The following is a 12,358-nucleotide window of genomic DNA, read 5'->3' on the forward strand; positions in this document are numbered from 1 at the left end:
TTGCCCGGGTTTTTGGATGTATATGTTGAGCAAAAAAAAAAAGGCGTAGTAAGCAGGCAGGCTCGAACCCGTACCGCAAAGGAGGAAAAGAACGGGGTAAAACCTAACGTTTATGCTGTTACGACTACCGCCAAACCGGAAGCGACATTTTTTAAAATTAAGGCTAGACAATCCAAAGGAGACGATAACTTAAAAAAATATCGCCGAAAATAGTGACCCCCCTATAGAAAAGTGCCTAGTGGAAGGGGAAGATATTAATGATTTTAGCCAATTTTTCGATATTTATCGTATGAAAGATCGAACTTTAAAACGATACTGATCTTGGTAAAATCCGTCGCATCTAGTGAAAGTTTAAGGCAGACATGCAAACAGACATACATACATATATTTATATATTGGTAACTAAAGATTTTCGACCCAAAGTGATGAAAAAGCTTGCCCTATCTCTGAATACCCTTTATGTAAAATATATTTAGACCAGAAATTTTCTGAGTAATTTGAAAGAGACCGCAGAGGTCAATTATTTTAACTTTGATCCCTATTATGACCCCTTAAAATTTATTGTTTTGGGCTCAAATCAAGTTATTAAGTAAGCTCCATGTCCAAGTAACCTATATCTTAAATTTCAAGTGTGTAGACCCAGAATTGTCGGAGGAATTTGGTAGAGTTATCAAAGGTCAAATCGTTTTAAGTTTGACCCTTAATCGTCTAATTTCTGGCCCAAAACCGATCACATTGATTTTCCCATATATCAGTACCCTGTATATCAAATTTCGAGTCTGTAGACTAAAAATTGACGGAGTTATTGCATAGGGAAATGTACACAGACACACAGATACAGACACTTTCACTTTTATAGATATAGATAAAGAAAAAACAACCAAATATAATTGTATATGATATAAAGAATAGACAACCAAATTTAATTCTATATAATATAAAGAATAAACAATCAAATATAATTCTATATAATATAAATAATAAACAATCAAATATAATTCTATATAATATAAAGAAAAGACAACTACATATAATTCTATATAATCTAAGGAAAAGACAACTAAATACAATTCTTTATAATATAAAGAAAATACAACTAAATATAATTCTATATGATATAAAGAAAAGACAACCAAATATAATTCTTTATAATCTAAAGAAAAGACAACTAAATATAATTCTATATAATCTAAAGAAAAGACAACTACATATAATTCTTTATAATATAAAGAAAAAACAACTAAATAAAATTCTTTATAATCTAAAGAAAAGACAACTAAATACAATTCTTTATAATATAAAGAAAAGACAACTAAATATAATTCTATATGATATAAAGAATAAACAACCAAATATAATTCTATATAATATAAAGAAAAGACAACCAAATATAATTCTATATAATATAAAGAATTGACAACTAAATATAATTCTATATTATATAAAGAAAAGACAACTAAATATAATTCTATATAATATAAAGAAAAGACAACCAAATATAATTCTATATAATACAAAGAATTGACAACTAAATATAATTCTATATAATATAAAGAAAAGACAAATAAATATAATTCTATATTATATAAAGAAAAAACAACTAAATATAATTCTATAAAATATGAAGAAAAGACAACCAAATAAAATTCTATATAATATAAAGAATATATAACCAAATATAATTCTATATAATATAAAGCAAAGACAACCAAACATAATTCTATATGATATAAAGAAAAGACAACTAAATATAATTCTATATTATATAAAGAAAAGACAACCAAATATAATTCTATATGATATAAAAAATAGACAACAAAATATAATTCTATATGATATAAAGAATAGACAACCAAGTATAATTCTATATAATATAAAGAATATATAACCAAATATAATTCTATATAATATAAAGAAAAGACAACCAATTATAATTCTATATAATATAAAGAAAAGACAACCATTATATAAAGAATATACAGCCAAATATAATTCTATATAATATAAAGAAAATACAACCAAATATAATTCTATATAATATAAAGAAAAGACAATTCTATATAATATAAAGAAAAGACAACCAATTATAATTCTATATAATATAAAGAAAAGACAACCAAATATAAAGAAAAGACAACTAAATATAATTCTATATAATATAAAGAATAGACAACGAAATATAATTCTATATAATATAAAGAAAAGACAAGTACATATAATTCTATATGATATAAAGAAAAGACAACTAAATATAATTCTATATAATATAAAGAATAGACAACGAAATATAATTCTATATGATATAAAGAAAAGACAACGAAATATAATTCTATATAATATAAAGAAAAGACAACCAAATATAATTCTATATGATATAAAGGAAAGACAACCAAATATAATTTTATATGATATAAAGAAAAGACAACCAAATATAATTCTATATAATATAATGAATATACAACCAAATATAATTCTATATAATATAAAAAAATACAACCAAATATAATTCTATATGATATAAAGAATAGACAACCGAATATAATTCTATATGATATGAAGAAAAAACAATCAAATATTATTCTATACTAGCATAGGCGGCCGGCGTTGCCCGGGTTTTTGGATGTATATGTTGAGCAAAAAAATAAAGGCGTAGTAAGCAGGCAGGCTCGAACCCGTACCGCAAAGGAGGAAAAGAACGGTGTAAAACCTAACGTTTATGCTGTTACGACTACCGCCAAACCGGAAGCGACATTTTTTAAAATTAAGGCTAGACAATCCAAAGGAGACGATAACTTAAAAAAATATCGCCGAAAATAGTGACCCCCCTATAGAAAAGTGCCTAGTTGAAGGGGAAGATATTAATGATTTTAGCCAATTTTTCGATATTTATCGTATGAAAGATCGAACTTTAAAACGATACTGATCTTGGTAAAATCCGTCGCATCTAGTGAAAGTTTAAGGCAGACATGCAAACAGACATACATACATATATTTATATATTGGTAACTAAAGATTTTCGACCCAAAGTGATGAAAAAGCTTGCCCTATCTCTGAATACCCTTTATGTAAAATATATTTAGACCAGAAATTTTCTGAGTAATTTGAAAGAGACCGCAGAGGTCAATTATTTTAACTTTGATCCCTATTATGACCCTTTAAAATTTATTGTTTTGGGCTCAAATCAAGTTATTAAGTAAGCTCCATGTCCAAGTAACCTATATCTTAAATTTCAAGTGTGTAGACCCAGAATTGTCGGAGGAATTTGGTAGAGTTATCAAAGGTCAAATCGTTTTAAGTTTGACCCTTAATCGTCTAATTTCTGGCCCAAAACCGATCACATTGATTTTCCCATATATCAGTACCCTGTATATCAAATTTCGAGTCTGTAGACTAAAAATTGACGGAGTTATTGCATAGGGAAATGTACACAGACACACAGATACAGACACTTTCACTTTTATAGATATAGATAAAGAAAAAACAACCAAATATAATTGTATATGATATAAAGAATAGACAACCAAATTTAATTCTATATAATATAAAGAATAAACAATCAAATATAATTCTATATAATATAAATAATAAACAATCAAATATAATTCTATATAATATAAAGAAAAGACAACTACATATAATTCTATATAATATAAAGAATAAACAATCAAATATAATTCTATATAATATAAAGAATAAACAACCAAATATTATTCTATATGATATAAAGAAAAGACAACCAAATATAATTCTATATAATATAAAGAATAGACAACCAAATATAATTCTATATAATATAAATAATAGACAACTAAATATAATTCTATATGATATAAAGAAAAGACAACCAAATGTTATTCTATATTATATAAAGAAAAGACAACCAAATATAATTCTATATGATATAAAGAAAAGACAACTAAATATAATTCTATATAATATAAAGAATAGACAACCAAACATTCTTCTATATAATATAAAAAAAAAGACAACCAAATATTATTCAATATAATATAAAGAAAAAACAACCAAATATAATTCTATATAATATAAAGAAAAAAACAGCAAATATTATTATATCTGATATAAAGAATACACAACCAAATATAGATGCTTCTTTTCAGTCTAGAAAGACAAAGGATATCCCTGTAGCGGCAGCTGCGCATGTAATTGTGAGGCAAGGGTTACGCAATCCCCAACCACGCCCCTCCTTAATCGGCACTGCTTGTGTCCAGCATCAAGGGGAAATCCAGGACGACTGGAAACAAATTCCAAGATAAGCAGAGAACACATACAGCACCTGGAAATCCGAAATTTTCACCCACTTACTACTGACCGGTTCAATGTTGCTTAACTTCGGTGGTCTAGTGGGAACCAGTGTGTAAATGTGATTATGTCGTACAACCAAATATCAATTATCATTCTATATGATATAAAGAAAAGACAAGTAAATTTAAATCTATACGATAGAAAAAAAATGAGAAAAAAGAAAGACATTGTTTAATTTGCTGATTTTTTTCATTAGCCCCATTTTTTTTTTTTTTGACGTGTTGGGACATTGCATTCTACGTTTTGTTTTCTGTTTAGTAAATTTTATTGCAAAATAAAATAATTGATGTATATATAAATACATATGTATTGCTTTGTTGTTATATCCGGTTATTCTTCTTGTCTTGTGGAATTGTGTTCTAGGTTATTTTATGACGGTACTGCATCAAACAACCTTGGTGTAACTAGCCATTTGGAGTCGTAACATCCCTTGACGTGCATATCATATATTCCTTTTCTTTTCACACGATACGTACGCTGGGATAAATTCCAATTTGGAATTCCCGATTGGGATGTATCGTCACACATTAGTCAATCACTCCTTAAAATGAATGTGCTTCTTTTGCGTTTTATTTCTTTTCAACCGGCTCATTTGGCATAATTTAAAAACTATTTGCTTATGAGCCAGAAGATCAGGGTTCAATAGTCGGTCGAGTCATACCACCGACTTAAAAATTGGTGCTTGATGTCTCCTTACTAAAGACTCTGCAGTATAAAATAAGGATCAGGGGGAAGTAGAGCAATCTTGGGAAAAGAGATGGCGCCCTCTTCCACACCTTTGTGTAATAGCTAATGAAAAATGAGTATTCGGGTCACCACCGACTACGATCAACCATTTTACAATTTTTATAAATTAGTAGGATTAAGAGCTTCACACAGAGGGTTAATACCTTTTCGAGATTTTCTTTCATTGTATTTTTTGACTGACTCTTATGCACGCAGCCTTGTGATGCATCTAAAAGCACTTTTTACAGCTTCTGTTTTTAGTTAATCTCTTTATAGTGAATAACCGTCTGTGTGTGGTGAAGAGTCCCATCTTTCTGTAGTAATTTTGTTAATGCGTATCGGGACGGACAGAACACGAATAGACAGAACACAGCAGATCCAGATCTAATCTTGATAAAAAACATCCCTTTATTCTTTACAATTAATTGTAGTTATTGATTGTGACGATCACTGACAAACTGATACTTCAGCAGCAGAGAGAACATGTCAGCTTTAGGGATGACCGTCTTGCATGACAAGTGGAAAGTGCATTGCTCAGGTTAATGGAGAAACGTAATAAGTCTATAAATATCACCAGCCGTTGAATGGTTTGAAAAAATTATTCGGGAGAATCAAAGAAGAATTCTCAACCTGATTGAATGATTCATAAATTATTTACAACAAAATTTTAAAGTCTTTATTAAAACTGAATACAAACTGTTGATAAGATGCCGTTGCAGGTTTTTATAATTACCATGATAGAAATTATTGTTTTAATGTTTTGAATTGTTGAAAAAATGAGCTTGTTTATGTGTCAAAAATTCTTTTTAACATTTAATACCAATCGAGAATACGTCCCCGACACTCAGTTCGACGGGGTGTTACAGCATCAGCAGCTCTGATTTGGGCTGAGATATGGTCTTGGGTATTCCTAAGAGGTATATCTTCTCAGGCTTTACCGCCTCTCTTTAAGAAGGAGTTGGTTATTAACAATCACATGAGTCCCTCATAGCAAGCGATATTTTGTGGAGCCAGAATTGCAGTAGCTCTGGTGCGCTGGCTTTTTTGTCCTTACCTTCTGGTCTTGTGTTACATTTTCCTGCAGTTGAAGGGAAGTTAATATTATGACGACGTATATTTGTAAATCTCTCTTCTTCTTACACTTCTTCCTTCTCTCCCCATTTTTGAATCCTTTTACTCTTTTCCCGTTTCCGTTTTCTTCATGTAAAGGTTTAACAAAATAACATACACCTACATTAACATTTAGATTAAACTAGTGGGGGTACCCGGAGTTACCCGGGTGTGCAGAGGCATCTCGGGTGGAGAGAGGTGTTAAAAAAAAGTTGTAGTAGCGGGGTTGGGAGGGATCAAAACAACAGTAGACAGCACGGGTGGAGGAAGTTGTTAAAAAATAATTGCAGGGGTCTGTGGCATTGCCCGGGTGTGTGGAGGTTAAGGGTAGCAAAAAAAAGCACAAAAATAATAAAATGTAGTAGGCAGGTAGGCTCGAACCCATAATGTAAAGGAGGAAAAGAAAGTGAAACAAGAAACATAACGTCTTAGTCAATGTCTCCATTGCATGAGCGGTAGTGGAGAGTGTTGAAATTAAATTTAGTCAGTCGAAAGGAGACGATGACTTTGCAAAAATGTTGACGCAAAAAAATGACCCCCTCCTTGTACAAAACTGGCGAGTTGAGGGTGAAGGAATTAATGTTTTTGGCCAATTTTTCGATATCTGTCGTCCGAAGAACCGAACTTTAAAACGATACCAAAATGGGCAGGATCTGTTGCCTGTGTTGAAAGTTTTTGCAACACACACACACACACACACACACACACACACACACACACACACACACATGTTGCCTTTTATATATATAGAAGACGAGTCTGACTTGCTTCCTCCCCCTCCTCGTGACTTGGTAAAATTAAGTTTGAACTCTTTACCTTGTATAACTCGTAAGTAGGCAGGTTGGCCATAAATTTTTCCATGGAGAGAAGGTTTTGCAATCCCATAGCAAATGGAACATATTCATCCTCTTGGACTAAATATTCAGTCACTTCCAGACACAAAGCATAATTTGCTTTTCCAGCGCTGTGGAACAAGAAAGAGGAGAGCGAAAAATTAGGCATTGGAAATTGTGTGCAGACATTTTATTGCATTAAAATACAATGAAACAAAAAAAAACATGAAGTTGTAAAAAAAGAAAGCCATCCACTTTAACCAAAAAAATCTATCATAACATATTCACATTAGTATTGGAGTCGGAAATTAGAATTGGGACTCGGAAAAATCAAAACTTTTGCGGGTATTGAAATCAGAAAATTTTGTGCATATTTTCCGATGCAAAAAACGATTCTTTTAATTGTTTCATTTTTATCTTTGTGTAAAACTTAATTTTTAATTACTGATCTGATAAAGTAATAACTATTTACATATTTTGAACTCCCAAGAAAATTAAAATCTATAGATTACCCCCCCCGCCCTACTCACAAGTGTATTTTTACGTTTTTGAAAATATATGCACATATTACACAGGTACTTACTGCAATCCAACCCTTTCCTCCCATCCAAAAAATAAATTGTATAGCTTACTATTTAGAGATTTAAAAAGAATCAGGATTGGAATCGGTAATTATATCGGAATTAGGAATTCAGAACAGAATCGGTAATTATATGGGAATCGGGAAAAAATATTGGAATCATTTCGTCACTAATTCACACTATAGGCATTTTTTCTTTTGGAAATATTACGTGACCACTTATTAAGGCCAAAAGCAACTAAAAGATAAAAGTTAATGAAATGAAAATAATTGCTGATGCAAACATTTTTCTTTTCGTTTTTTTTCTTTTCGTTTTTTTCTTTTCGTTTTTTCTTTTCTTTTCGTTTTTTCTTTTCGTTTTTCTTTTCTTTTCGTTTTTTCTTTTCGTTTTTTTTTTCTTTTTTTTCATAACTTATAAGTGTAAGCTCCCCTATATTTTCTTTGGTATAAACATTTCGATTCCAAAATGGAGTAAAATATCCAAAACATTTGATTTACAAGTGAACCAAATTATTATGCAAGTCGTTTTTTGTTGTTGTTGTTGTTTTTTCCGTAACCTATTAGTGTAAGCTCCCTGCGTTTTCTATCGTATATTGTCAGACTAGTTATACAAAGATCTGTACATAAACTTTTGATTCCAAAATGTTATCTGGAGTAAAATATAAAAAAGATGTAGTAGATGCAACACTCTGCGCCTGACCTTAATGACTACAATTCCAAATCCCAACGAACTAGCTGTTCCTATAACTGGGAGGAAAAAACCTAATAGCTAGCTACGAAATCTTATACATTTTACCTCCAAGACGATTGCGTTTGTCTTACCTGCATGCAAAAAAAAAAAAAAAAAAAAGAAAAGTTCCCCCCTTCTTCAAACTTAACCTTACCTGTAACTCAAAAATCCTAATGGAAATCTATCTGTAAATAAATAACCCCTTTTCTCTTGAACGCTAACAATCTACTCCTTCCAACCTATCCGCCACTAAACTCCCACATTGCCCCGCATCTGTAGTGGAATCGTTAATTTCCAGGCCCTAATCCCTCACATGCAACCTGTTTTAATAGCCATCACTAAACATCTATACATTTCTACCTCTAAGACATGCATTACAGCTCATTCCTATCCAGTAAGGGATTTAACAGCCTATGCACACAGAGGCAGGTACTTAACATCCAAAGTACTCAGAAACAAAGCGATCTGCACTACACAACTGTCTCCTCGAGTTTTGCAACGATTAATACGTTATTGAAACGACACTCCTTGTTATGCAAAATGCCCCATGACTCTTACTAGAAAATACCTACAACTTCAACTCTATTCGCACCTACTGAAAACCTGCCCATACAGTGATGATCATATTTATTGGCACGGTAAAATAAAAGTTAAATTTTGTCTAATAAATTCTAAAAAAGGGATTAAATTAAAGAAAATAACAAAGTATATTATGTATTTTTAACTGGCCTTTCCGATGCAGCAATCGGATTTTAGAAAAAATAAATAACAAAGGAACAACAAACATAATTGCAAAAAACCCTTGTTCAAAATTATTGGCACGATTTATTTAATAATCAATTGTATAGCCTTTGGCCTTGATTACCTTCCTCAGTCGCTTTTCATAGTTTACAACCAAGTTGTTGCACTCTTCAGTAGTAATTTTAGCCCACTCTTCCTGACAATAACCCTCCAATTGAATAAGATTCTTAGGCTTCCTTTGCATTGCCCTCAATTTTAATGTTCTCCATAAATTTTCAATTGGATTAAGGTCTGGGCTTTGTGATGGCCACTCCAAAACATTAATATGATTGTCCTCAAGCCATTTCTTAGTCAGTTTAGCCGAATGCTTTGGGTCATTATCTTGCATGAACCACCAACGACGACCAAGTGAGAGCTCTTTAGCAGAGTCTTTCAGGTTTTCATCCAATATTTTAACATAATCTTCCTTTTTTATGCTAGCTGTGACCTTAACAAGTCGCCCTCGTCCAGAGGCAGCAAAGGATCCCCAAAACATCAAACTGCCTCCACCGTGCTTCACTGTGGGTATGGTGTTCTTAGGCAGGAAAGCTTCGCCAGATTTTCTGTAAATATAAGACACTTTATTATGGCCAAATAACTCTATTTTCGTTTCGTCAGTCCATAGAACACGTTTCCAGAATGCAACATCTTTATCAATATGACGTTTTGCAAAGGCTAGCCTTGCTTTCAGGTGCATAGGCTTCAATAAGGGAGTCTTTCTCGGACGACATGCTTTTAAACCAGCTCTCTTCAAAACTCTACCAACTGTATGTCGAGATACATTCACTCCAGAGGTGCTCTGTTCATCAACAATCTCCCCAACAGAGATCCTTGGGTTTTGTTTTACTTGTCGAACAATTTTCCGTTCGTCTCTTGGGGAAAGAATCCTTTTTCTCCCTCTACCCTCTAAACTCATAACGTGGCCTTGCGATTTGAACTTGTTTATTATGGCTCTAACAGTGGATTTGGGAAGGTTTAGCTTCTTTGAAATCTTATCATAGCCCTCCCCATTGGTATGGCATGCTACAACAAGCTTCCTGACGTCTTCGCTGTGTTCCTTAGTTTTAACCATGGCGATTGAAAATTATAATTTAGTCACTTATAATAGTTTAAATAAATCGCTATCTAAAAATTATCTGAAAAAAATTATTCACTGAATTAGCGTTAAACAAGCATAATATGGCTATAAAAAAGTTCAGAAAGCACGTAAACCGGAAATTGATTGATATTATACTGATACTAAAAGAAAAACAAAGCCGTGCCAATAATTTTGAACAAGGGTTTTTTTGCAATTATGTTTGTTGTTCCTTTGTTATTTATTTTTTCTAAAATCCGATTGCTGCATCGGAAAGGCCAGTTAAAAATACATAATATACTTTGTTATTTTCTTTAATTTAATCCCTTTTTTAGAATTTATTAGACAAAATTTAACTTTTATTTTACCGTGCCAATAAATATGATCATCACTGTATATCTATTCACCTAATTACGCATGACTCAAAACTTGCTGTCTTATCCATACTATATTGCACTTACATCTTAACCCTCCTATCATCTAAATCTAAAATAGCTCGGGCATAACTCGTAGCTCAATTCTTAATACCTACTCATACTGTAACATTATCCTAGACCTAAGCTAACATAAATAAAATTAAAAAAAGGGTAAGACTAAAATCACATTATCTTCTCCCTAACAAGCCCTCTTACAATCATAGACGCTTACACTGCATGAACTTCACCCACCCCCTTTATCCATTAACAAGTAAATAGCATGTCCCTAAATCACTTTGAGGAGTGTAACTAATCAGTAGAGATATAATCCCCCACAAACTAACCCAGTAACACTAACCACGCGGGGTCGCAGAAATACCTGGATTAGAACCTAGGCGCGGAGAAAACCCTCTCATGGCTGACGGACCCAGTAGGTCTTCCCAGATCATCCGTCTAGGAGAAGGAAAACTCTGAAACTAAACCAAAGGGGAGAGAGGCTTCTTCAGTCTTGGATGACAACCTTCCTAGAGCTGGTGACTCAAACAAATTCACCGGTTTGCAAACCTAAATTGCTTAAGGAGTAGATAGGCTCTGTCTATCGCCCGGCTTCCATACTCCTTCTTTGCCTATTAGTCAAGCGCAGAGACACTATCTCGGTGATTCGACAGAAACATCCAGCGGTAGATCTTGTTTCCTGGCTAGAGCAACGAACGCCGTTTTTCCCCATTCCCAGCACGCCCCACCCCTAAAACTGAGCATTTGGGAGTGCTTGAGTATAAGATATGCCTGAGCAATTAGATTGGGTTGACCTTCTTCTAATGGGTTGAGGGTACCGGATTGACAGTTGCTGGCTGCTGTTCCCGACTGGTAGTACAGGAGCCCTAACTCTTTGGTAGCGCTTAGAGCGGCTGCTCCATCAACAGTTGAATAATATCGGGTTGCTTGTAGTGCCATGACGCGCATGGAAAGGGACCCTGCACTCATCCCCGGTGGGCTTTCCTGAGGCCACAATCCTAATTGGAGAAAGGTCAGCTGATGGTCTACTTGTGATGCATGTCTGAAGCTCTGCATAACCTCTTGTTTAGCTCCCCCTTACCGAAACTATTAAAAAAAAATATGACGACAGTACAATCTAAAAACAAGCTTAAACCAGGATTAGGGACAAACAAATTCAACTTGCCTCCTCCCTTGAGGCTCTCATTCACAAATATCCGTGGGCTTAGAACTAACTTAGCTGATGTTGAAGCATTTCTCTTAACAAATACCCCGGATATCTTAGCACGAAGTGAGACTAACCTACACTCCTCCATTCCATCTAACCACTTTAACATGCCTGGATATCTCCCACTCTGCCGTAAGGACTCTGACAGACATATGCACGGACTTGGAGTTTACATTCGTAATACCCTTCCCTTGACTAGAGAAACAAACTTAGAAACAGATGATCAAGCCTTTATGTGCTTTAGACTAAACATACAACACAATATTAGCTACTATTATTTTCTCTACCGCTCTCCCTCGACTCAGGACTGCTCCATAATAAACAAAGTATCTGACAGCATAGACACGGCACTGTCCCTCGACACTAGCGCACAAATACATGTATTTGGTGACTTTAATGTCCACCACAAAAACTGGCTTGGATTCTCTACTCACACAGATGCAGCGGGCAGCACAACCCATAGCTTCACTATATCTCACTCCCTATCACAAATTGTTACGTTTCCAACCCGTTTCCCTGACCAGGAAGAGCAACACGCATCACTTCTAGATCTGTTTTTG

General features: G+C 33.4%; 1 protein-coding gene across 5 annotated transcripts in view; it reads right to left on the reverse strand.

Annotated features, from left to right (window-relative positions):
- LOC145261138 (endoplasmic reticulum aminopeptidase 1-like) overlaps positions 1-12,358 on the reverse strand; it is a 938,216-nt gene that overhangs the window by 46,830 nt on the left and 879,028 nt on the right. For all 5 annotated transcript variants that reach the window (XM_080119414.1, XM_080119415.1, XM_080119412.1 and 2 more), the window contains exon 13: positions 6,979-7,126. In XM_080119414.1, the coding sequence (XP_079975540.1) occupies positions 6,979-7,126 (148 nt within the window). The remainder of the gene's footprint in view (positions 1-6,978; positions 7,127-12,358) is intronic.

The sequence above is a fragment of the Euprymna scolopes genome, chromosome 37 (assembly GCF_053919585.1).
Source record: "Euprymna scolopes isolate OS-2025 chromosome 37, ASM5391958v1, whole genome shotgun sequence".
Classification (NCBI taxonomy): Eukaryota; Metazoa; Mollusca; class Cephalopoda; order Sepiida; family Sepiolidae; genus Euprymna; species Euprymna scolopes.